At 39.0% G+C, this 27,544-nt stretch overlaps 1 protein-coding gene across 2 annotated transcripts; it reads left to right on the top strand.

Annotated features, from left to right (window-relative positions):
• Window positions 1-232: 232 nt before the first annotated feature.
• pip5k1ca (phosphatidylinositol-4-phosphate 5-kinase, type I, gamma a) lies at window positions 233-27,544 on the top strand. 2 transcript variants are annotated; one of them, XM_063012422.1, is made up of 18 exons: window positions 233-475; window positions 7,182-7,210; window positions 8,534-8,620; window positions 8,709-8,839; window positions 9,448-9,565; window positions 11,933-12,085; window positions 15,141-15,440; window positions 15,862-16,067; window positions 17,107-17,190; window positions 17,354-17,402; window positions 19,529-19,613; window positions 19,705-19,866; window positions 20,936-21,077; window positions 21,184-21,213; window positions 21,437-21,538; window positions 21,859-22,024; window positions 26,020-26,109; window positions 26,987-27,544. In XM_063012422.1, exons 1-18 carry the CDS (start codon window positions 379-381, stop codon window positions 26,987-26,989), a joined length of 2,034 nt encoding a protein of 677 aa, XP_062868492.1. In that variant the 5' UTR covers window positions 233-378; the 3' UTR covers window positions 26,990-27,544. The 2 variants fall into 2 exon arrangements, with proteins under 2 accessions (XP_062868492.1, XP_062868493.1); XM_063012423.1 differs by lacking the exon at window positions 26,020-26,109.

Raw genomic sequence — 27,544 nt, 5'->3', positions numbered from 1 at the left:
CAGTATTTCCTGATGGAACCAGACCCGCAGCGACCCTGACCGAGGCAAAAGGGTTGATGAAAACGCACAAAATAAAATTATGTAACAGGGATGTGTGTGAACGTGTGTACTCATGATGAACGGCCCATAGAGAGCACTCTCACACAGACATCAAATGAAAAGCCTGTGTGTGTGTGTGTGTGTGTGTGTGTGTGTGTGTGTGTGTGGTTGAGGGAATGAGACTGAAGCTTTCATGGCAGAGCAGAGGAGAAGAGCAGGGTACATATTGGCACCCCGTCATGAGGTGCTGCTGAGAACCGGGTAGAGACAGGACAGACCGGGTATACAGCAGGGTTTCTTCGCTCTTGGGCTCAGTGTGGCCGGCCGGACAGAGCAGGAATGGCTGAGGCGGAGGCCGGGGATGAGAGTCCGGTATCTGCGGACGAACCGGAGTCTGGGGTCGGTGACAGCTACGCGACGGACACGGAGGACGCCGGTAACTATCTATTTCAGTTATATTAAAGTAGGACGTGTTTCTATATTATATACAATATTCAAGCCTGTTTATTATAGTGTATTTATCAGCTCTGCTGAAGCGCGCATCTGCTGCCAGTGATGCGAGGATTCATTCCCCAGTGATGCTAGCTCGGTTATCTGACTTGGCTAGGTTCGTTAGCAAGATGAACGCTTAGCTTTCGAGCTAACCGGTTGTTTCTGATTTACAAGCACACCATTAAAAGCAATTCCCACTCCCTGAACATATGCTAAAAACAAACCTTAACGCTTATCGAAAATAAATAAACAATTAGATGAATGTTGCAAAATAACGACAGCTTAGCTTTAAGCGACAGCGAGATAAATATGCCTGTTCGATTCGCGAAATTGTGCATTCAACTCCGATACCGAATCTGACTCCCACTGTTTGTAGTTATTAAGAGGTTGATTCAGTACTAGAAGAGTCGATTCTGCAAGGTGATTCTTTTGATTTGAACAGAGCAGGGCAACATATATTTTGACATAAACATGATGTGTCACCCTTACAAATGCGTATTTTATACTTTTGTGAGGCTGACAGCGGTTAATTGTGGTACTAGTTACTGTCTGTGCTACTACTGTCTAGTTACTGCGGGTTTTCTCCCACCTCCTAAGACTTGTCAGCAGGTGGATTGGTTACCCCAACACTGCCCCTATTATAGCAATAGGATTAAGTAGTTAGTATTAGCCTTAATAATAATGATATCATGTTTATGGGATTTGCACTGTGCCACAGACAAGCATTATATCCTGGGACATGGTGTCATATTTCCTGCACAAATACTGTACATCAGTCATCATTGTCATGTAACCCATCATGTACCCATAAACTTCCTTTTTGATGCCTTCAGCAAACAATCACTGACAAAACGATAATTGCTATAAACCAAACACACAAAAAGCTGCTTTTTTATTTGTAATTTTATTTTAAACTGCCCCTATGTTGAAATGTTTGTGTGGTGCCATTAGAACACAGTGTTTCTGAGGGAGCTTCTGGATCCATCTTGCCTGACGAATAAAGCAGCTACCAAAATAAATACATAAATACTTTATTTTAATTGATAATTCAGAAGAACAACAGATCTTTACACATTTGGCAACATGAGTCTTGAGGACCAAGGTTTGATCCTTACCTTCAGTCACTGTCTGTGAGAAGTTTTGTATGTTCTTTCATGTGTGTTTTGGGTTTCCTCTGGGTATTCTGGTTTATTTGCACCGCCAATAAACATGCATAATGTGAACTGGCTACTCTAAATTTTATTTTAGGTTTATTTCAGTAATGGGGATTTGGTCCTCTTTACTGATATAACAGCCTTCATTCTACTAGATTTTGAAACGTGTAAAAATGAACTTGAATTCATCAAAGAGCATTAGTGATGCATAACACTAGCTGACGGTTCAATTTATTCCAAAGGTGTGGGATGATTAAAGTCAGGGTTTTGTGCGTTCTAGTCTCTGCAAACCTGTGTGGCCTACAAAGAATTAACTAATAACTTTGGTAATGCTAAAGTAGGTAAACAAAACATACAAGAACTAAACTATTGCTAGGCTGAGATAACAAGGAGTACAAGAACTACCCTAATAACTGTACTAATACTAAACTAACAAGCATCACCCAGAATTTTCATCCCTAGTTTATATAAAAGTATGAAATAATCTGTGTTGCTAGGCATGTTGTCTATGGTCAGAAATGCCAGTATTTCAGCAGTGACTAATCAAATGTCTGTATGTTCACATAACAGATTCATATTTATAGTTAAGAATTAGTTTGAACAGTCTGTTCTTTAAGGCAGTGTTTTCATTTGTTTTGTGAAATAAGTTTTAGATAAGGTTAACACCAGATTAAACTTTACTCCTTAAGTTCTTTGTTAAAGAAGTTACAGAAAGGCTGTGATCACACCAGCCTATAGTCGTTCAGGAATAATTATCACTGTTAAATATAGATCAGTGCGAGTCTGTGGCTTCAGTCAGTCCGGTGTAAATTTGAGCACAAACCATTCTGCATAGTAAAATGATTTTACATTTAATGTATGACTTTAGTCTTCATTATGTTTTGTCTTCATTCCTTTCTGTAAAAGGGTCAGAATCAGCTCTAATTGCACAAATGATTCTACTACATTAAGATGCACTTGATAGAGGCTTTCCTCTTCATTTTGGGGATGTGACTGCAGGAATTAATTTCAGTCTTGATAACTTGATTTAATACCAGACTTGATAACACTGTTATGGTTTGGAACTGATGATGTATGGTAAGGCTTATTAATATTTGTGTCCCAATAGTTCTTAAAGGTAAAGAATAGGGTTGAGGTAAAGGAGAGAGAGAGAGAGAGAGAGAGATAGAGAGATAGAGAGATAGATAGATACTTTATCTCGGGGGAAATTATTTTTCATGTTGTTTCACACATAACATAGACTTTGATTATGATGTGTTGACACATGGTAAAACAAGAAAGGGCATTCCCCAAACCACATTTTACTGCAGAATGTCAAGCTCTCCAAAACACCTGGTCCAGCTCATGGAGGGCTAAATAATTTGCATCTCATTTCATTTATATATGCAGGGCTCATGAAAAAGCATGTTGAAAACAGGCTCTAGTGTACTTGATGATCTATTTCATTATAAAACCATTTATTTAGAATGGTACATAGCCATGCTAAAACAGAATAGTGCATTCATCAAGATCCACAATTTCCTTTCAGAGAGTGGGTCCAAGCCAAACCATAAAAAAACTGCAGACAAACACAATTCATCAGGTCTCTTAGTACAGCCAGTTCTACCACCACTGTTAGTCTATGGTGATTTCATTTGTATGTGATTGATGTTATGCACCTGTTTGTGACCTGAAAGTATTCTAGGAATGGGATTGAGTAGTTAGTATTAGCCTTAATAAGATCCTTATTTCATGTTTATGGGATTTGCACTGGGCCACAGACAAGCATAATATCCTGGGTCATGGTTTCATATTTCCTGCACAAATACATCAGTCATCATTGTCATGTAACCCATCATGTAACCATAAACTTCCTTTCTGATGCCTTCAGCAAACAATCACTGACAAAACAATCATGGCTGTAAACCAAACACAAAACGCTGCTTTTTTATTTTTCATGTTATTTTTATGTATTTACCACTGCTTTATCCTGGTCAGGATTGCTGTGGGTCTGCTTTACATGGATTCTCTGGGCTTAACAGGACGGCAGTCATAGCCAGTCATGTCTGTATGTAAACACCTGACAGGCTGATAGCAATGCTACGAATTCAAACCCTGGATCCCTGCAGTAGTGAGCTAGTGTAATTGACCACTGTGCCACCTATGTTCCTGAAACACCGCTGATTTTAAACAGAAGTCTGTATCTGTTGTTGCTACACTAAATATTTTGCTGACCACTACGGCTAGCTGGCTCCACCTGACCACCTGACCAGCTAAACCTGCTTGCCTGGATTGCAATGGTCAGGGGTGAAATAAAAGAACCCAGTATAAACCATATTGCATGCATTTGTGTAGCACTGGGTTATTAGCAACGCAATAGATGGACAATTCTCTTTTGTATGTGGTATTAAAGGCAGTTTTATACCTGTTCTGGGTCAAAAAAACAAGATTGTAATCAAACAACTGGTGACCCTGATACACTCAGAATCCGTTAGTAGGGTTGTTTTTGTAGCAGCTTGGCTTTCTTTCAAGTGTGTAGTGAAGACACAAGGCATTTAAAACCACTCTGAATAGACTAGGATTGCTGCCAGATTCGTCCCAGATTTGTCAGGGGTTGGTCTGATGTGGCAGTGTGATGAATGGTTAGTACGGGCTTCACTTTTGCAAAAATCAATAACATAAATCAGCTGCTACAACACTTTGGTGGTGTGAAAATGGGAGTAGGTTTTAATGCCAGGCTGGCATTATGCTTTATGACCTGTAGCTTGTGGATACCAGGGGCTGTATTTTCTAGTTTGTCCAAAGAAAAGGATGAATGTTTTCTGTAAAGGAAGAGTCCTGACAAACTTTCTACTTTCACATACAGTGTAATTAAGCAACCAGGACATTGTTATATCTTTTTTTGGTTTCAATTAAGTTTCTTATAGCCTGGCTTACGTTTTCTTAAACTACATGCCAAATTAACGACTTTCTTTAAACAAAATTGTTTACTACAAAATCTATTTTCTTAACATTTCTCTTTGGGCCGCTCAGGTGGCACAGCGGTAAAAACACACGCTGCAACCAGAGCTGGATCTCGAATACATCGTATCGAATCTCAGCTCTGCCTTGCCGGCTGAGGCATTTAAGCCTGCTTCACATTGCCAGTCAGGTTTTATTTACTACTTTAGCTTTGATTAAGTGTGTGTGTGTGTGTAGGAAGGGCTCAGCGTCATTCAGCCGTTACATCCATGTACGGTGATGCCAAATCCCCAATGATGTCTGATAGAGCATGGCTGTGGCTGCACTGTAGCCATTAAACACAATTCTTCCAAAAACAGATTTTTAATTGGTGTTAAATGATGTTGCAGTGTCTACACATATGGCTTTTTGATGCATAATTTCACACTAGCCCTGGTTTTGGCCCACTGTTGCTCTTTGTAAGCATCTATGAGCTGAATTGCTATGCAGCAAATGTCCTGTTTAGAGTAGAAGTGTCTGTTTGAGGCTTTACGTGTGCATGGACTCATCAAACCGATGACCTGTTAGAGAACCATGGAAACCGGGTATAAAGGTTGAATAGAAGTGCGTACAAGCACATCTGGGTGACGGACTCTGTGAAACAAAGGAATTTGGCTTGTTTGATTGTTCCGGGTCACTGATTGAAGGGAATTTGAATGGGTGCTGAATAAAAACAAGCTGAATGAGGTGCTTGAACACAGCTTGAAAATGAAGCTGAGTGGAATATGGGTCCTGAATTTTCATGTTCACTTCAGGAGTCATTATTTCAGCAGTTTTATGCTAATCTCTTGTCAGAGTTTAAACAGCAGTGCATTAGCCTAGAATCATTTCTTTTTGCTCTCTGGGGACTCTTAAAGACTGAATCAATGCATCTGCCTTGCATAGGAATGAGTATCTAGTGAAGCAGTTGTTTAACATGTCACAGGTTATGCATTTTATTGTAGTATAAAGTGTCTTAAAGTCTCCCACACAAACATAAAGGAATACTCCAGAGTTGTTTCAGTACAGTCATAAATTATGTATGCCTGATTATATTAAACGTTCATTTTGATGTATGTTAACAAGTAGAAAGTCAGTTAAATCAGCATAGGGACATTCATTACATTTGATTAATGACAGCAAAATGCAGTAGAAGACACATTTAAAAATGTATTTTATCAGAATATTTCTCGACTGTAATGAAATATGGACATGCTGCACAATGTGTTAGGCCAAATAATTAAAAAGACACAGCGTGCACATTACATTTGTATTTAACATCCCACAGATTTTGCATATTAAGCCTAAAAGGCAGCTTAATAACACTGTGTGGTAGTAAGTTAACTTACATAAGACGTGTGAGTTGAGTCACATGCCTATTCTTCTTATTGTATATAAACACACACCACTGGCTCCATACAGATGAAATCAGCTGTTGAACTTGGAAGAGAATTGTGCTAAATTACCCTGAACAATGTGCCTCTCTTGGATGGCATGCAGTTTAATTTAGATTCAGTCAGATCAGATATGACACAGCTGAAACACTGATGCTTTAAGAAACATATTAATAGCGGCACATTAGCTATTAGACAGCTAGCAGGCGGCACCACACCAACCTTCTGGCCAGTAAATTACATTATATTACAGACACAAACCTCCTTGCCATCTGTGACCCCCCTTTCTTAAGTATCCCATCATCGAAACCCCATAAGAGTGAGATAATACCCCACCAGACTTTGAAGATTGCAGACCAGATTACAAAAATGAGGTGAGAAGCTTAAAACACAAGTCTAGCATAGAATTATATGTGGGTCCTATTGAAATGGTTCTGTAATTTCTACTCTCCTGTATTTTACAGTCTTGATAGTTTAAACAAACGAATTTCTATCCTCTTAATGCTAAAAAATTATGCTAAAACTTTTCTATTGTACAAAGAAACACCTTGGAGGTATTAAGCCCCACATTCTACATAATGAAGCAGGTTGGAAGCTAAACATAGGTGGTTGGATGGTGCAGCAGTCTATTACGCTAGCCCATCACCGCTGAGATCTGGGTTAGAATCTCAGCAGGGTGCTTACACAGACATTATTGGCTGTGTCTCGGGGAGGGGTGTGTGTGACCAGGATAAGGTCATCCTGACCAGGATAAGGTGGTGTTAAAAAATGAGCTTAATAAAGTGCCAGAGTTTAATCTTTGCACAGCAATTTTTTTATTTAATATGTACAAAATGATAATTAAAATAGCTTTTCTATTTATTATATTTATTAAACTAGTAGGATCTAATCAAAGGGCCACTAAAATTTACTCAGAGCAGCACCACCTGAAAACATTGAATGCAAATCTATTGTGGTGCCTAACACGCACTCACTCACTCACTCTCTCACATCTAGGGTAAATTTAGAGTAGCCAATCCACTTACTGGAATTTAAGAAATGTGATTATGCTTGTCTTAGTAGCTTTTGCTTTTCTTGCAGCTGATTTCTATATTATATTTAGGAACAAATGAATTAAATAGTGTTTTCTCTTTCTCTTGCACAGATGCTGTCAGAAAGACTCACATTAATGAGGTATGAAACATACGGCTCATCTTACTGCATGATGTTGTAAGTTTGGGCAGCCGTCTGACCAAACAACATCACCATAATCATGTTTTTGATTTATTCTGATCAAGGGGTGCAATACAGTAACAAACCCCGAACAGGCCATCCCACCCTTAGACATGACCAAAAACGTGTAACGTGTTGTGTAGACAACCGGCCGGATGATTTAAACAGCCCTTATATTTAAACCCAGATCTCAGTGGTGGTGGGCTAGCGTTATAGACCCCCCCAATAAACATACTCAGTCATGTCTGTATGTAGACGCCCACTGACCAGCTGTTAGCATTGTTGGGGATTTAAAACCTGGATTCCAGTGGTGGTGGGCCAGCAGGATTTACTGCAGTGCCACCCAAATGCCTGGCTAAATAACATTTATTTCGATTTTTTTTTTCTGCAAATGTTAATGCATGGATACATTATAGCCCAGTTGTAGCCTAGTGGTTAAGGTACTGGACTAGTAACCAAAAGGTCACTGGTTCAAGCCCCCACCACTACCGCTGCCACTGTTGGACCCTTGAGCAAGGCCCTTAACCCTCAATTGCTTAGACAATAAACTGTCACAGTACTGTAAGTCACTTTGGATACAAGCGTCTGCTAAATGCCAAAAATGTAAATGTACTTGGTGAACTTAAATTGTTGCTCTTCCATTTGTAACGTTTCAGACTAATTCTCTCAGTAGTCCTAATTTACTTGTTGGGACTCATTAGGCATGACAGGAATTGAAATTCTGTCTGTAAGCTAATTATTCCAGAACGTAACAAGTTCTCTAATTCTTTAAACCTTGTGCTTGCATTCAACAGCCACTGGATCGTGTAAGCAGCTCACTAAGAGTCTCAAAGCCTCAAAAAGTCATTGTTGACTATAAAGTGGAGGAAGGCTATATAAATACATCAAAGTGCTTTCGGCGTGCAATTTCCACAACCTGAAATGTCAGTAAATTTCACTTGAGGGCAGTTGTGGTAGTCAAGATAATAGGAAAATAGACAGGCATGACCAAAGAAAACTGAGACCTATTACAGGAAAGGAAGGTTTAGCTGGCACAGGAGTGCTTATACACAATTCTGCTGTGTAGCATTAGTAGCACAAACCTGATCTGCATGGATTGTGCAACCTCATCATCTTCCTTGCAACACTAGTCAAGTTTTGCAGTATGCAGAACAAAATCTGGGTAAACCTGATGCATTTTGGTGGACTAATAAAATAAAAATGAAACACTTTGGCTGTAATCACTTTGGCTTTTATAAGAATTACAGTGGAAATATGTTCATTAAAATCTTTACTCTCTGTCAGATGGCATCATCCCCAGGTCAGCCAGGTCTTGGGAAAAAGATTGGACACAGAGGAGTGGACGCATCTGGAGAGACGATATACAAGAAGGTAGTTGTGTTTTCTCAGCTGTTGCTTCTTAGTCACTTGAGACTTGGACCTTGTTGGTTTAGCTCTGACCTCTTCTTCTTTACCACAGACCACATCGTCAGCACTAAAAGGAGCCATCCAGCTGGGCATCGGCTACACGGTTGGCAATCTGAGCTCGAAACCAGAGAGAGACGTCCTCATGCAGGACTTCTACGTGGTGGAGAGCATCTTCTTTCCCAGGTCAGTGTCTAAGCATTGTGCACCAATCATTACACAATAATGCTATTTAAGCTCATTACTGAATTCAACCTGTAAAACAACTAAATAAATAAATACAAAACATTACTAAGTTCCTGAATAGAAAACCATAGTTCACACAGGTTAAGTTAGATCACTTTACCAATAAAAGGTTTTTATAGATCACTGATTAATAATATCTTGTACCTCATAAATCAAACCCATTATTTATTTGGAAACATTGCTAAAATGTGTGTATATGAGAGTGTGGTGGAGTGGTGAAAAAGAGAGTGCAGGCAGGATGGAGTGGCTGGCATAGACTGGCAGGAGAGATTTGTGGTAGAAGGGCTTTGTAATTTTGTAATTTCTTTAAAACTAATAATTAAATTCTAAATCATTAATTCCCTGTTTCTGGGCAACCGAAAATGAGTCTGACCAAGCACACTGAAGAACTCCTTTAAATGTATGATTTGTCCACCCTTTAATTATGCCTTTTAACAATAATGCCCAACATGAAATGTAAGTAAGTTGAATTCAGTTTAAAATGGCTTAAATCGGTTTAATTTCAATGTGCTTGACTGAATTTTTGTATACATATGACTGTATTTCAGCGAGGGAAGCAATCTGACACCAGCTCACCACTATCCAGACTTCCGTTTCAAGACTTATGCTCCTGTGGCTTTCCGGTATTTTAGGGAGTTGTTTGGGATCCGACCTGATGACTACCTGGTAAGAACTCAAGTCTGTTCACTGTGCACAGAACAATGTCTGTATATGCAAATCTGTGTGATGGTCAATAACTTTCCATGTCCAATAATTACATGATTCTAACAATAGATAGTATTTAGTAGATATATAGTGCATTTACAACATAATATAGCAGTGTCACATCTTGATTTAAAGCTATTATTGGATACTACACCGACCAGGCATAACATATTGACCACTGACAGGTGAAGTGAGCATTTTATCCTCAAAGTTGATTTTAGAAGCAGGAAAAATGGGCGAGTGTGAGGATTTGAGCGAGTTTGACAAGGGCCAAATTGGGATGGCTACACGACTGGTTCAGAGCATCTCCAAAACTGCAGCTCTTGTGGGGTGTTCCCTGTCTGCAGTGATCAGTATCTATCAAAAGTGGTCCAAGGAAGGAACAGTGGTGAACCGGCGACAGGGTCATGGGCGGCCAAGGCTCAGTGATGCACGTGGGGAGCGAAGGCTGGCCCGTGTGGTCCGATCCAACAGACGAGCTTCTGTAGCTCAAACTGCTGAAGAAGTTCATGCTGGTTCTGATAGAAAGGTGTTTGTTGCATATGGGGCAGCAAAAGGGGGACTAACACAATATTAGGAAGGTGGTCATAATGTTATGCCTCATTGATGTATCTGGCAGACAACTGAATTTTAAGTAAAATATTTGGTTTTTAAGTTAATTTAGTTTTAAAATGTTTATTTATTTATTTTTGGGTTCAGAAAGTGTCAACCTTCTTGTACTTTGATTTTATGAACAGCAGTGTTCACCTTATTCACCATGAATGAATGAATAAATAAATAAATAAATAAATAAATAAATAACTGTAGTTATTATAAAAATATATTAACTTCTAGTATAACAATAGAAAAAAGACACTATCTTACTTTTCTACTTCAGGTTTCCAGCACTGTTTGCAAATAATAACAATATTGTAAATATCACCTTAAAATTGTCTTTCTGCTTTTGGGTGTTAAAATACACAAATAATAGGAACACAGACTAGAAAGACGCCACATCTGTGAGAATGGATAATGTGATCTGAAAGGTTTAAAAAGGTGACAGCAAATTTTGCATCATCTTTCATAGGCTGGTTTATTCACAGGTTCTAAAGCAACTGTAGATGCTCATAAGTCATGTATTCAGATAGAAATCTGATTACTGCCTGACTCTGTAGGCAGGGTTTTCCCGTTATCAGATTACTTAAGTGCATGTGAGTTTGTTGATTGAATTATTTGATCAAAAAATCTGATTTTTGAGGTCAGTCATGAGATCATTCTGTAGATGGTAAATTACTGACTGTGTGGTTTTTTGTTGACAGGAATATTGTTAGACAGGATGTTGAGATCTATATTATCTGTATCCTACGAACAAAATTACTGTAGCTAAAGAATGAAAGAAAATGTTCATTTATTCATTAAGGTGCTCAGCTGGCACAGGGGTTCATTACACCAGCTCAGTACCACTGGGATCCAGGCTTCAAATCCCCAGCAGTGCTGTCGGGTGTTTACATACAGACATGATCAAGTCCCTCAGTGGATTGTCACATGCTGTCTAGGGTTTGTTACTGGATTGCATCTAGTGATTCCAGGGAAGCCAGACCCACCACAACCCTGACCAGGAAAAAGCTGTGCTAAAACAGGAAAATAAAATAAACATATTTTTTATTAACAGGTTTATCCTTGACAGGGTGGTGGGGGTCCAAAGGGATGTTTAAGTGGTTTGCCATGTCTCTCTAGCTTGTTTTACTCTTTTGGTTAATATTTTTCCCTGGTGACTTTAAAAAGCCTCCTTTCCCTTGGTGTTTGCTAAAGGTTGCTACTCACTGCATACAATCTTTCCAACTTTGTATTTACAGCATTAAAGTATAGATCATAATTTATTATACAGATTTTTTAATGAATTTTGTTTAAATGTTCCATGAATTGGTGGCCCATAAACACAAACAGCTTTCTAAAGCTAAAACGACTAAGTCTGAAACTAAACAAATAAAATTAAACTAAAAATGTCTAACCATAACAAGTCAATTGCAATAATCAATCCACATAAAACTAACTAAAACTAAACTAATAATATGTTAATTTAACTCTTTTTCTCATCAGTTATTAGAAATATTTTACCACAAAGGCTCCACCGAGTTTAAGTGGTTCATCTTGTTCATCTTTCTAGACCATTTAGAAGTCCAAAAAGAAATACTTATTTTTTGAAAAGTCAAAAACTGCAAAATTATAGTCCACATAAATCATATCAAAAGGTCACAATATCCCAGTGGGACTGCTTTACGCATTTGCTACACACTTTTGGAGATGCTACATGCTGTAAATGTGTTTGTTTCTGTGCTTCTTTGCCAGTACTCTTTATGTAACGAGCCCCTGATCGAGCTGTCAAATCCAGGTGCCAGCGGTTCTGTGTTCTACGTTACAAAAGATGACGAGTTCATCATTAAGACTGTCATGCACAAGGAAGCTGAGTTTCTACAGAAGCTTTTGCCTGGTTATTACATGGTAAGCTTGAGTGATAAGTTCCATTTTGCCTCCAGGGTGTTTATTTATTTTATATTACACTATTTCTGAAATTGTGTTCTTGAATTGAAACTGTACTGCAAGAGAATCTCAGTCACCAATCAGACAGGCAGATAAACTGGGTAAAATTAGTAGCACTATTAGAATAGAAATATAAATATACAGTATAAAAAAGTTTGTGGACACCTGACACTCAAATTACACACCCAAAGACATTATTAGGTACAAAGACATTATCACTTTAGGTCCTCCTTTCCTGCTGTAACAGCCAGTGATTATGTAAACGCCCTCCCTGACATTATAAAACATTGTTCAGTTGTTTCTCTATAAGAGCATTAATAAGGCTGAGCAATGTTTGACAACAAGGCCTGGCTTGCACTTGGAATTCCAAACATGAGATGATGAAGCGACCACATTCTTTTGGTCATTTTTGCTAACTCTATCTAGAAAACGTATGCACAACAAAGCTTACAAAGAATTACCTTTACAAAGATGATTTCACTGCAGTGTTATGTGTTTTTTGATGGTGTAATGAAGTACATTTTGCCTTTATACTGGTTTAAATTTGTGCTTTTGTCATATTTTCAGACTCTAATTCTAGAACAGCTTTGCTATTTTCAGAATGTTTAGCTTGTTATTTTTGCAAATGTTGCATCTTCCCCCAGGCAGCCTGTGTACCCATTAGCTGAATAATGAAAAGAGCAGGAAGCATTAAAATGTAAATGACTTTTATCTGAGCTGTTCGTCGTGTGTGTGCACTTGAACAGAATTCAGGTGTTTAAATTCAGAGAGCGTGGTTTGTCAGGGTGGATGGAAAGTGAATATATTTAGGGGAAAGGATGTGAGTGATGACTGGCTCAGTGCAGCATAGCATCGCTGCTGGCTGATGATAAAGTTAAAGCAGTACTGGTTCCTTAACAGACTGTGTAATTCCTGTACTCTGAGAACTTACAAAACTGGCAAAAACTATTTACAATATTTATTGACCAGACACTTCATTACAAACACCATGCCGATACTAGCAGAATGCCGTTTGCTATCTAAACTTTTTCTAGGGCAGTTGTAGCCTAGCGATTAAGGTACTGGACTAGTAAAAAAAAGGTCACTGGTTCAAGTCTCACCACTGCCAGGCTGCCACTGTTGGGCCCTTGAGCAAGGCCCTTAACCCTCAGTTGCTTCGACAAAATGCCGAAAATGCAAATGTAAACATTGGAAAAATTACTTTGTGATCTTGGTACAAGTTGGTATGATTTCGTCATGTAACCACTGCAGGTTCATGTCAGCTACACAGTCATGCCGTGAATCTCCAGTTTTAGCACATTTCAAAGATGCTCTATTGCATTCGGACCTGGTGACTGTCTGTTTCTGAAAATGGGTAAAGAGTTCACTGGTTACTAAGCATGGTATTGCTCAACTGGGCTTGAAGTCTGTATCTTGTTTACCATTGTGTGCTGGTTCCTTATTATTAGATAATTAATAATTCTCCTGCAAAACCAGAACCGTCTCAATAATAATAATGTGGGCAGACTAACAGAATCCGTTTGGCTGCATTAACATGAAGTATGGATTTTAGAAGAGGATGATGTGGTTTTTAATGCACGTCGGAGATGCTGACTGCATTTTTGTCTCTGAATCACTTGTTGATTCACTTTTCCTTTTGTAGTTTAATAAACATCAGAAGCACTGAGGCATGACTTACCTGACTGTTGTAATATGTGGTGCTGAGACTCCGAATTGCCACGCTGTCATGTAATTGATGCTTTTTAATGCAGTTAAATGTATTTAATAATTACATTTAAATAGAACAAACATTGCATGCATACCAGATAAAGTACCAGATAAAGTATGGAAAGCATGGAAGTAAAAATGTGTTTTGTTTTGTTTTATGGTTAGTTAGGGAGTAACTACATTAACCAAATTATTCCTGTTACACTGATAGAGCTTGTCATATTTCAGCCATTTACCCGTTCACCTTGAATAATCAACTGTTTTAGGCATTGATTATTAATAACAAATTGAACAATCTGTAATCTAACCTGTCTCTTTCTTTCCACCTTAAGAGAGGTCAGCATGGCACAGTCAGTCTGATAAATGTATTAATGAGGAATGAGAAGGGCTGGCCAGACGCTAAATCTTTAATATCTTCTCAAAGTGAAACAAATTGGCTGTAGAAAAGTATTTCGGTGTAAGTGTTGAAGTTTGATGTATAGAATAGAGAGAAGAAGCTTAAAAAAACTCCAAAACTAATAACTAACATGAATGAATTTATATTGAATTCTGAATTTGTATTTATATTCAGTGTTCATTAGAAACGTATAGATGTGCATTGCTGGTGTGTTGTTGGGCACAGCAACAGTATAGGTGGTTGTGCTGTGCATGAAGTGTCAAGTATCAAGGCATTTTAATGTGGATTGGGATACAGCTATTGATTTTTGTAAGTTACTGGCTTCTCTGCAGATGTATTTGAAAAGAAAACCAATAAACTATATCAGCTGGTAAAATAAAGCATAACTGTGTTGTTTAATTTGCTTTAGATTAGTGTTGTGTGAAGTAACATTTTAAGTGCTGCGTTGGGCAGTTTTTCATCATTTTTGATCATTTCTTCCTTGACACGAATGAACTAAATCTTGTTCTCTGATTGGCTGACGCACGATTACATCCCCGTGTTCCATTAAAAATGTAAACCTTGTAAGGAAAATTAAATAAATAAATAATGGTTTACAGAGCGTCATGCCATGCCTGAGTGAGTGTGATTTATTAGCACATCATTCTTTATAAATGGCATCACTGTGATTTTGACGGATACTAAGACATGTTCATGTGAATATTCCTAAAAAACTTGGTAGCTTTACTATGTTTCTAAATATCCCACCTAAGTAGAGACAAAAGTAAGGTTTATTGTTATTGGGTGAAAACATTATTTGATTTTCTTTTATGTCGTATTAAATGCAACATTTATGCACTGCTTAGTTGTGGACACATGGTGTTAATATATTTTCATCTTATTTCTTTTTTTTTTTTTTTTACTGTACCACAGAACCTCAATCAGAACCCTCGCACCTTGCTGCCCAAGTTTTTTGGCTTGTACTGCGTGCAGTCTGGTGGAAAGAACATTCGTGTGGTAGTAATGAACAATATCCTTCCTCGGGTGGTGCGCATGCACCTCAAATATGACCTGAAGGGCTCCACGTATAAGCGGAGAGCCTCAAAGAAGGAGCGGGAGAAAGCCAAGCCTACTTTTAAAGATCTGGACTTTATGCAGGACATTAATGAAGGCCTCATGCTGGATGTGGACACTTACAATGCTTTTGTCAAGACACTCCAAAGAGACTGTCTGGTAAGTTCTGGCTTTTAGGTCTCACTCTGTGCTATAGAACACACGTCTGCTATACTGTAAAAACGGTTGTGCATTTTAGACTGAGCCGCAGAATATGAGCCCCAGTGGATCATTCTGGTTCGCAGTTTTTACATTGGATGCCGTTTTTATCTGGTCTTGGGACCGGCACTGAGAGCACACTGACCAGTGTACCTTCTAATGGCTAGACTGTTCAGACAGCCACCAAAGTTCCCGCTCTTCCCAAAGAAGGGTCTGTGTCTCTTTGTGAAGGCCAGGGAGGTTAGGGGTGATTGTCTAAACAGCTCTACCACACCCCAGCCTAAAGGGAAAAAATGAATAAAAATAAGTTGGTTGGACAAACACAGCTTGCACATTGAACTGCAGCTTTCCCTCTGTTTCTCTCTGTGGGTGTGATGCGTAGGTGCTGGAGAGTTTTAAGATCATGGACTACAGCTTATTGTTGGGTGTGCATAACCTGGACCAGGCTGAGCGTGAGCAGCAGACCGAGGGCTCTCAGAGCAGCAGTGATGAGAAGAGACCGCCAGCACAGAAAGCCCTCTATTCCACTGCACTGGAGTCCATCCAGGGAGCCTCAGCCTGTGGAGAGGACATAGACACGGAGGACACGTGAGCATTCATTAATCCCATAAAACCTATTTCTTGGAAAAATTGTACATTTGATACTGGGTCAAAAGTTTAAAGAAATGCTTTGGCTGACCAACTTGATTGTATTTTGTAAATATAAGTCAACAGTTAATATATTTAAGTTACACTTTTCTGAAACATTCCACAATAAGCAGGTAAATTGGCAGCAGGTGCAGGAATCATGATTGCCTATAAAAGAAGGATTTATTTGTTTATTAGGATTTAAACATTGTGTTTTAAACACATTTGGTTATATTCATGACAGGGCAGCTAGTTACTGGATACACAAGATTCAGCAGTTCAAGTTTTTAATGTGAAACACAGTCATGGACAATTTCGTATCTCTAATTCACCTCACTTGCACGTCTTTGAACTGTGGGTGGACACCGGAGCTCCCGGTGGAAACCCACACAGACACAGGGAGAACATGCAAACTCCACACAGAAAGGACCCAGACCGCTCTACCTGGGGATCAAACCCAGGACCTTCTTGCTGTAAGTGCTACCCACCACCCTAAAAGTAGGATCCACCAGAGCATCAGTCTTTACAAGCAATGACGTCTTTTCCCGGAAAATTCATGGTTTTTTTTAGCAAGACAATGCCAGACCTCATTCTGCTTGCACTACTACAATACTCGTGACTTTGTAGACCCTGAGTGCATGTGCTTAACTGGCCTGCCTGCAGCTCAGATCTGTTAACTAATAAAATAATTGGTGTGAAGTCTTGTATCAAGCAACAGTGCAAAAACTGCAACGATTAGTATCTTAAAACGTTTGTACACCGATAAACATTACACTTTTAGATTTGTAAGAAGAATTCAGCACATTCAGAGACTAGCTCATATCCACTGATGTATGTCTGCTTTTAAAAAGGTTTTACTTAAGCACTTAAATCTTAATTTATTATTGTAAGGAACCTAATTGTTAGCACTTTTCCATCAGACTTTCAACCGCTGGTCTGTGGCTGTTGCCTAACATTTGAAAGCCCATTTACATGATTATTTTTCCCACATTTTCCTCAGGATGGGAGGCATTCCAGCAGTAAACAGTAAAGGAGAGCGTTTGTTGCTATACATTGGAATTATTGACATCCTGCAGTCCTACAGGTACAACAGACATTTTGTACATCACATTTTCCATTAGCTCACCTTTACCTTTCATGCTGGTGTAATGAAAGCTTTCAGTCACTGTTTGCCAATGGAAATGACGTGTGATCCAGATGTACAGCGGGTTACTGTGCTTGCTAACTCTGTTTTTCTTTTCTCTCAGGTTAATAAAAAAGTTAGAACACACATGGAAAGCTCTTGTCCACGACGGGGTAATTATTAAATACATTTTCATTCTTATATAGTTGATTCAGGGGGCTTGGGGGCTTTTTGTGCTAGTTTGCAGGTGCAATTTTGCCGCATTATGCACAAAAAATAGGTGCTATTTGTGAAACTGGTGGCAAACTTTAAGGCTCAGTTTACAAACCATGTACATGCCAAGGTGGAAACTGCAAGTTAATGACTGCAAGTTTATTTTGCCTCCCAAAACTATGTGTACATAATTTAAAGGGGTGTTGCTGGAAGAGACAGTGGTAGCCTGGTGGCCAGAGCTGTGGATTACCAATTAAAAGGTTGTGGGTTTGAATCCTGACTGTTATGCAGCTACTTTTGGGCCTGTAACCCTCTCGGCTCCTGTTCTAAAATTTCTATTTCACCCGAAAGGTATTTACTGGAGTTGAGATGACTTTTCTGTGCAGGCCTCTAAAGCAGTGGTCCCCAACCACTGGACCGGTCTGCTGGCTATTTATTACTGGGCCGCACAGAAAGAATGAATAATTAGAGATCACTAGAAAAGCAGTTTTCACCACTTCCATTTCGGTGTTATTGTCTTATTGTCACCCCTATGTGGAAGCAGCGTCTTGTTGCAGCGAAAAAAGCTCATTTTACATAGTTCGTGAGCAATATTATTAAATCCTCCCTTTCCCGCCGGTCTGTTAAATGATATCTTATATGAAACTGGTCCGTGGTGCAAAAAGGTTGGAAAACACTGCTCTAGAGTTTCTTTATACATACTATGTCATTATGGACCTTCATTGGGAGAACTCACAATGAAACAGGAAAACACCTCACTCAAAATTGTAGCTACAAAGTTAAAATCATATGGCACATTAAATCACATACAGTATGTGTGTAGCTGAAGCACTTGAATTCAGTATTTCAGAGAGGTGTTCACATATTTTGGCTATTTAGTGTATGTATCAAAATGTTTGTCATGAAATAGGTCTGGATGTCACTGAATGTCGCAAAAGAATATTACATATTGTTAAACATTAATGGTGAACTTTTCCTTTTAGTGAGAATAATTCTCTTTATAAAAGCGATTAATGAATCTACATCACTTATGTTTAAAGTACATTTAGAAACGGTCTGTCCATCTGTTCATCCACGTATCCATCCAGAAGTATAGCCAAAGTAATGTGAGACTTGTCATGTTTAACACAGTGTTGTCTTTTGTTTGCATTTTGCTTACTGTCTCTACTCTTTTGTTGAGCATTTATGGTGAACTTTTTCTTTAAGTGATTATAATTCTCTTTAGAAAAGGCTTCAATAATTTAGAAGCAAGCTGTCTGAACAGCCTGTGGTCTTTGACCTTGGCAGTAATGGCACCTGCATGGCTTAGCATTTATTAATGACGCCAGGTTACTTTGAGACGTCTCAGACGAGTGCACAGTAAAACACTTTATAATTACGATATGAATTAATACTGAGGCTTAGGATGAGTTCTGTCTGTCACTGATTCTTTCACTTTTAATTCACACACACACACACATGCTCAGATTCAGCAGATCTTTATTTAGAGCATAGTGCTGTGGAGCTGCTTCACTCCCTCTGTGACGGAGGATTCACACTTGGACTGTGACGCATTTTTCTGCGTCTGAAGCCGAACGTCTGCCACTTCATTTACCCCTAATTAGTAAAGCCATTTATCATACAGTGATTAATGAATGTACATCACTTGAGTTTAAAGTACATTTAGAAAAGGTCCACCATCCATTAATCCATCCAGAAGTATAGCCAAAGTAATGTCAGACTTTAACACAGTGCTGTCTTTTGTTTGCATTTTACTTACTGTCTCAACTCTTTTGGAATTGCGTTTTTTATTATGTAGCACTGAGTTTGCCCATCATGAATTGTACTGTTTGTTTTGTTATGTCATTATTAGGGCTGTATACATATACGTATAGTTGTTATGTTGGATGCCCTTCCTGACACAACCCTTCTAGTTCTATCTGGGCTTTGGTACCAGCACAAAGAGCGCACTGATAAGTGCACCTTCCAAGATCTAGGCTGTATTAAGGTTAAGCAGTAAAGCTTTAACTTGCAGGCCGGTTTAATTACATGCTGGAGAAACTCTCAGAAATCCAGCTTTATAACATTCGACTTCTTTGTGTTTTAGGATACTGTATCTGTTCATCGACCCTCTTTCTATGCAGACAGATTCTTCAGATTCATGAGCAGCACAGTTTTCAGAAAGAGCTCATGTAAGTTTGCTTTGAATTGGATTATTTTTTATAAGTTTTTAATCATTTTTCAGTGTATTAGAAATGACAGAACCTTGTTTCATATTGCCAGCATTAAAGTCCTCTCCATCTAAGCGGGGTCGTGGAGGCCTGGCAGTGGGCAAATACTCGGGACCCGGTGCTGCATGGTCTCACAGCCGGCTTCCCTCAGAGCGAGACGACAGCATTTACGGCCTGCGGGGGGCTCACAGCTTTCCCACGCTAGAGGACGAAGGTAAACAGATATGTTAAGACATGAGGCGGTTACAGCAAATAAAGAATTTTATGAACTGAATGACTCGAGCTGCATAAAGGGCAGTGCCGAAAACCAATACTGAATACTTGATCTCTTCAATCTTGACCTTTGATCTCTCGGACGGCACTGCATTAAAGTGGATGTGCCTCTGTAGTGAATAGGAACACACGGGCTTTGAAATACATCGATTCCAAGATCCACAAATCAGAATCCCTATAACAACATCCAGAAATGCTGCAGACATCTGTCTAAATTATCAGAGATAAACAGAAGAAGTGGAAATGTGCTGCGGTCTGATAAATTTGCCCTGTAGGTTTTTGTGAAATCATAGTCATTGTGATCCCGGTGCCATAAAGTAAAAGGACAAACAATGAAAGGTTAAAAAGCACAATGAGCGCTTTGACTATGATTTCACAAAAACCTACAAAAACCTTTCCTGTCTGGAGTTTGCATATTCTCCCTGTTCTCGGTTTCCTTCCACACTTCAGAGACATGCAAGTGAGATGAATTGGAGATACAAAATTGTCCATGACTGTGTTTGACGTTTAAGACTTGAACTGATGAATCTTGTGTAACGAGTAACTACCGTTCCTGTCATAAATTCAACCAAAGTGTGTTAAACATGATGTTAAAATCATAATAATAAATAAATAAATAATCGAGCAGCTGCAGTATTGTGTCAAACAAGAATGGAAACCAGTAATTCTACACCAATTGCTGCCCTTGGTTCCGCATTGAATGCAGAACATTGTTAAAATGAAAAGTGGTGTTATGCACTGCTGAACTTACTGCGGTCCTAAATTTTTTTAGAAAGAAATTCACACACACACACAGTTGCAGTCGGAAATATTTACCCCCCCTCACCTTAAAAGATATTATGAAGATATGTGTAGAATTAAATTAAAATATTCAAAGAGTCTCAGTAATCTGAGAAAGAATATTCATTAATACATAAAAGCAATTCCGAGAACATAAGTCGACTATTTATCTATTTGCACTGATTAACAACACTAATGAGCAGCTTTTTAACTCTCTCGCTCTCTCTCAGGTCGATCAGATGTGCTTCCCTGCACTCCTCCATCATTTGAGGAGGCGACCACAGCCTCCATAGCCACCACACTTTCCTCCACCACCTCCCTCTCCATACCTGAACGCTCCCCGTCCGACACCTCTGAGCACCCTCGCTACAGGTAACACACCCCAGTTTTCTTCAAACACACACACACACAGTCGTAAAATAGCAGTTATAGTACCAAAGCTAAGGCTGATACAATGCTTGGTCTGTTCTCTTCCCAGGAGGCACACCCAGTCTAGCCAGGACGGATCGTAAGTCTGCTCGCATCACACAACCCTGCTGTTTCATTTCTATAGTAAAGCACACTAATGCACTCCTACTTTTCCATGAGGAAAATGATAAAACTACAGAAATATTGACAGAAAGAGGCTTAAAGTTCAGACGTGTTTATGCCCTGCTGACTAGACATGTCTCGTTGAATTATGAAATGCTAGTTTGCGAAACCTTAGTGCCCTCTGGTGGTGTGTTTATAAGGACTCAGGAGGAAGATCAGCAGATCATTACAGTAGAGGTGGAGGTGAAGAGGCGAGACAGTGGGCCCACACTCTTAGCACCACAGACTTCTACAGAAACAAGGTAACTCCCTGTCTAAAGTGCTGTTCAGATTTACTTAGACTGTGGATGCTGCAATAATTCTGACTTTTTCAGACAGTATAGGAGCTCTCTTTCTAAATTACATAAACACGAGTGAATACACAATTTGTACATTTACACATTAATGTCCCATAAGTAACAACCATTGTTTCGGACAGTAATCATTTGCTGTAACCCTTGTGACTGAGTTTTAATTTAATATGCTCCAAGCTACATGCCATTGTCATGTATGCACTTGTCACAGCATTTTGTATGTCTGTAAAGTCTTTTACCTCATTGTTCTTTCTCTGTTTTCTCTCTAGCTCCGACAGCGAAGAGCCCATATTGCATGCAGAATCATCCTGTTCCTCAGTTCCTGCAAGCCCCAAAATCTTGGTGGACCCCGAATACACAAGTCAAGCCTCTGGCTGCCCTAGCCGCTCCTCTGTGGATGAGGACGATGATGTGCCACTCACTGATATCTACTTTGTAAGTATTAGTTACAAGCTCTCTTACCCAGTTGCTTTAAATGCACAGTTCTTTTTGTCTACACACAGCTGTTGAGATTCAAGAGATTCAATATTTATTCTCCAGAACCTTCCAGGAAGTTTTTATTTGAGCTCCCAACATACATAAGCCAGCCATTCAGTGATCTACACATACAGTACATCATGTATGAACAGAGTCACATAGATTAGGAGCCGGAACTAGATGTTAACTGGTTAAGCCTCTGTGAGTGCAGAATAATGTTAGGACCAGCAGATGTTTTTGTGCTCCTAAGATAAATGTTTACTGTATCATTGATATTATTTGAGGTGATGATGTGAATGTGTGAAGTCTGCAGAATCGCTGGCGTGAGAACAAGGTGTTGTTATTCAGGTGAGAAACGAGAATGGGAGTGAGAGTGGGGTGTTTTGACGGAATGTTGTGCCTCTTGCAGTGTGCTGCAGCCTTTCTTTAAAGTAACTGTAATAAAATACGTTAACACAATTTTATCTTTACTTCAAATGCAGTGCACAAAATATAACATAAAATGTCAAATACCAAATACAATGGTTGAAATTTTAACAAAACCAAAACAGACTATTTGAAAAATACAAGACTGATAAAACACATCTAGAACTAAACACAGAAAGGACACTAGACAAAGAACATGAATAAATAACCTGTACATAATCTAGGTACTTATCTTGCCATGAGCATGACCAATGTGTAAACATGGCGTTAAATAACAAATAAACAAACAAACAAACTTAAAATGCAGTGAATCAGCCAAAACATGTTTACTGTTTTTGTTGAATTTGTACTGGAACTGCAAAGCAAACGTAACTAACCAGTTAGTAATATCTGCTCAGTTCATATGTCAATACTCACAGTACTGTGGCAGCATATTATTTTAGCAGTTGAGGGTTAAGGTCCTTGCTTAAGGGCCCCTACAGTGGCAACCTGTCAGTGGTGGGGCTTGAACTTGTGACCTTTCGATTACTAGTCCAGTACCCTAATCGCTAGGCTACAACTGCCCTCATTTATGTGTTGAATAACATACATATCCTTATTAACCTGAACATATATTGGCTGATCAGCTACATTTCGATTGAGCAATTGTGTAAAATAAAGCTTGCTAGATAGACAACTATTGCTTTAAATTGTAAAAAAAAAAGAAAAGAAAAAAAAAGAGGGCATTTGCACTTTCTTTTTCTAGCCTGGAAACCTAAGCGTTAGTAGCGGATTTAATTAATGGAGGCGTATTATTTTAATAGATCATTAGTTATCATTCTTTACTCGATTTCTATGTATTCAGTGATTTTAGTTTTCCCAAACTATCTTAAACTGCATGTGATGTGTTCTTTTCTGTTTTTTATGAAATACCTTTGAATGGTTCATGCTGTTCCAGAAGCACGGGTGACCTAGGACAATAATTTTATAATCAGTGTTTAAGCAGCGATGATAGAGATGAAGACAATTCCTGAAGATCTTTGTCATTGCTGGTGCTGAGAACTGTCAGCTATTAACTCACTCCCACACTACCCACCCCCCCCCCCCCCCCCCCCCACCCCCATGCTCCCCACTGCCTGGCTAATGCAGCTTTGTCACTACGACAGGCTCTCATATATTATGATCTACATAGAAACAATCTGACTCTTTGGTGTGATTGTTTCTTAAAGAAGGTTTTGTCTAATGCTGATATATTGGTTCCACCTACAGGTTGTCCTTTGAATTTGCATGGGTGTGTGGTGTTTTTACATGGCAGAATATTTAATGCAAGCTTCATTTATAATAGTACACATACTTTTTACTTTACTTTAGGATACGCGCACAATAGATTATGTTATATAAAAATATTGCCAAATGAAAATCAATGCAATGTATTGTGAGGGCACTGTGGAAACGGCATGTCATATTATCTATCTATCTATCTATCTATCTATCTATCTATCTATCTATCTATCTATCTATCTATCTATCTATCTATCTATCTATCTATGTGCTGTATGTTCATATATTATATATAGATAATCACTAATCACTTTATTATCCTCATTCTCATTTTAATCTTTTACCACTGCTTTATCAGGGTCATGGTGGGTCCAATTCAACTATCAAACACTGAGTTTTATCTGAACACAGTTTTACCCACAGTTTTACCACTGGTGGGTTTGGAATCTGGAGACTCAAACCTTTGATCTCAGCGGTAGTGGGCTTGCATAATTAACCACTGTGCCACCACTTTATTAGTTTCACCTGTATGTGAGCTATAGTTACCATATAGATACTTTTGGTCTCTCATCAGTAACAAGGGACCCCTAGGACCCCTACTGAACAAATCATTTTGGTGGTGGACCATTTTAACAATGCAGTGACACAAACCTGGTAATGATACGGTAGTCTGTTTGGTACTTGTGTTAGTGTATCAGGTGCAGCCGTATGAGGTTTGTGAATTCTACTTACATGAACTGGCCTTTTAATAAGGCACAAATGCCACGTTAATCCTCCTGTGTGATAAGCCTTTTACTGGTTTCTCTTTTTCATTTCTTGTGTACATTGTTACTTCCCTCTCTTTTGTTTAATTGTGCTCTTTCTCTTTTTATTTGTTCATGCATAATTTACCTTTTTCTTTTCCGCATATTTTTCTGGTTGCTGTTAGTTCTCTGATGGCAGTTGTTGTACCTGCCAGTCTGTTAAACACACCAGGAAGCTCAGTGTAAGTGCTGTTAGTGAACTAGCCTACTGTGGAACTTTGTGACCTGTAGTGTAGTTGTGTTGTAAAGGAGAAATGAGTCACATGTACCCTGCTGCCATGGTTAGCTTGTAAAATATGTTGTTTGTACTTTGTTTGTCCTGTCTTACCCTGTCTGTTAAGATTGCATTTCATTACACAGAGCAATCATGGTTCCCCTTTTCCCACTTAAACATCTTCCTGTTTTAATTATTAACTATTTATAACGTGCTAGATAGAAGGGTGGCGGTTTACGCATGAACAAAGTCTCCTAGTGCACTCACATTTTTTAACCTAAGGTACTTCTGAGCTTAGCTCTCGCTGTGAAAGTAGAATTGTACATCAAGCTAAGTTAAAATTGACCATAATTAATGAACTAGGAAATTCACATTAGCAAGTTGTACCATGTTTATTCCTGTACATTTATTAAGTTTGTCTTTTCCTTCTCCTGTAAGTTTCTGTGTATAACCCTGAAGCTCATTACAGCTCAAGTCTATGGAGTATGACTGAACATAAACATAAAACTGTAGTAGTCTGCTATGCTAAGCTGACATAACTGTAGCTCTGCTTATGTTATGTTTCTCAGTAGTCTTTAACTTCTCTTAGTCCCCTATATGTCGGTGGAAATCATAACCCCATTAAGATCAACCAACCATACACATGGTTTGTCCCAATTAGAAATGCTTGATACTTGAATACTTCTAGTAACTACTTACATAAAGGCCACCTCCTAGTATTCTTAAAGCAATAATATTTACACATTTATAACTTAATGCAAAAAAGCATTGTACTGCATTTGTTGTGGTATTGAATTGGTAATAAATATCACTGTTATTGACTACTGTTCTAATAGGAATAATGTCAAACTCAGGTTCTTAGGATCCATGTTGCTGTGCACTATGCCAACCATGTAGAAAACACAAAAACAAAACATCCTAAACCATCTAAGATGAGTGGCTTAATATCTGTTATAGAACACAACAACAGTTCTGTATTAGACATTTATTCTGTAGACACTATACACTGGACTGGAGGCTGATCTCAGTCCTAATGATTGTTTTAGGAGACAGTGCAGCAAATGCTGTAAATAAAGATTCAGACACAAAAACGCTGGCCTGTTTCTTCTCTGTAAGTCTTGTATTTCCAGTTCTCTCTACCACTTTGCTGTTTCAAACGTTATCTCTTGTACTGTCTTCTCTTTCTCTTTTGCTTCCTCTTTGCTTCTGTCATGTCCTCTCTGGTACCCGCTGACGTTTTGGCGGGGCAGCCTCTGGAGGAGAGAAGCTGGGTTTATTCTCCTCTGCACTATGCTGCAGAATCTGGGACTCAACCTGAAGGGGATCAGGAGAGCGAGACAGTAAGTCTGTTCCATCTAGTTGCTTTAGTAATTGTCTTCTCTGGACATTTTGCTGCACAGGGGGTGTTAATGTGTTACAGACATTTACATACAAAGCTTTTATTTATACAGAAAGTTGTTCTGCATTTAAGTTTTGTGTATGTGTGTGTACATTCTGTGCTTGTCTATTCTGTTCTATCGATCTGTCTGTCTGTCTGTCTCTATCTATGCATCTATTAACCTCTCTCTAATTTCCCTCTTTTTCTGGATTCTATTTTCTGGATGTCAGGAAGGTTCAAGGTTGTGGCCAGGTGCTTGGGTGGCACAGCGGTACAGATCACTAGCTCTTAAGCTTGCGAGTTTGAATCTCAGCTCTGTTAATGGCTGGCACAGACAATGATTGGCTAGCCTGAGGGAGGGAGGGCCGTAGGGATTTCTTATAACTGCTGCAATTATGACCTCTGCTGGCTGATCAGTGGCGCTTGCACAATAAGACGGAGGATAATGGAGATTGGTTTGTGACTCGTTGTGTGATATGAATCTCCATATGAACCCGCCTCGTGCAGGTAAAAAGAAGCGCACAGATACTGTACAGAGGTACAGTACACCTTATAGACCCAGGTGTGTGTCTTTCCAAATTATCCAGTCAATTCAGATCGCAACAGATGGATCTCAATTGATTGTTGACAATTCACAAGGATATGTTACCTTTCAGAAAGACTAAAATTAAAAGCAGAGAAAGTGTATGCATTTAAAACGGGTCTTAATCTTTGCTGCATTGTCTATGGAAAGGTACAGTACTTCTGGAACCATGGCTGAAGTCAGTGTTCACCTCTGTTAAACATCATTGCTCTGTTTAATGCAATTAACTAACACCTGCTCATTTTTGCCTCTCTAGTAATGACTCCAGTAATGAAGATCCTTCAGGCTTGTCATGGCTTCCAGCTCTACTCAACTGACCAGATTTCCTACTAGGTTTAATACAACATGTGTCACCAGTTCTCATCTTATCCAGATTTGAATTCTTGCACAGGCTATCGAGTGAAGCTTAGTCTTGAACATAGACCATTCATCTTTCTTCTGTCTTCTAGTACAGCGGTCCCCAGCCTTTTTTGCACCACGGACCAGTTTCATATAAGACAGAATGTCGCGGACCGGCGGAGGCGGGGGGGATTTAAAATAGAATAACTATATAATGGAAAATCGGTGTGAATCTTGAGCTTTTTCCCGCCAAGAGATGCTGCTCCAATCTAGGGGTGATTGGGGACAATAACACCCGAAGAGTATTGGAAATTTAATTGCTCTTGTACCGATCTCTAATTATTTATTCTTTCTGTGCGGCCAGTAATAAATTACCGTACCGGTCCGCGACCTGGTGGTTGGGGACCACTGTTCTAGTAGTAGCATCATGCCAACCATTAACTGCATCTTATCAAATTATTAACCTGTAAATTAT

This window comes from Trichomycterus rosablanca, chromosome 17 (genome assembly GCF_030014385.1).
Source record: "Trichomycterus rosablanca isolate fTriRos1 chromosome 17, fTriRos1.hap1, whole genome shotgun sequence".
Taxonomy (NCBI): Eukaryota; Metazoa; Chordata; class Actinopteri; order Siluriformes; family Trichomycteridae; genus Trichomycterus; species Trichomycterus rosablanca.
The sequence above is the reverse complement of the archived record's forward strand: the minus strand, read 5'-3'. Positions and strand labels throughout refer to the sequence as shown.

Coding starts and splice junctions, on each gene's coding strand:
- pip5k1ca (XM_063012422.1), top strand. CDS start 379: ATGGCTGAGGCGGAGGCCGGGGATGAGAGTCCGGTATCTGCGGACGAA. Junction 17,403..19,528: donor AAGCTCTTGTCCACGACGGG/GTAATTATTAAA, acceptor TTTGTGTTTTAG/GATACTGTATCTGTTCATCG. Junction 21,539..21,858: donor CAGACTTCTACAGAAACAAG/GTAACTCCCTGT, acceptor TTTTCTCTCTAG/CTCCGACAGCGAAGAGCCCA.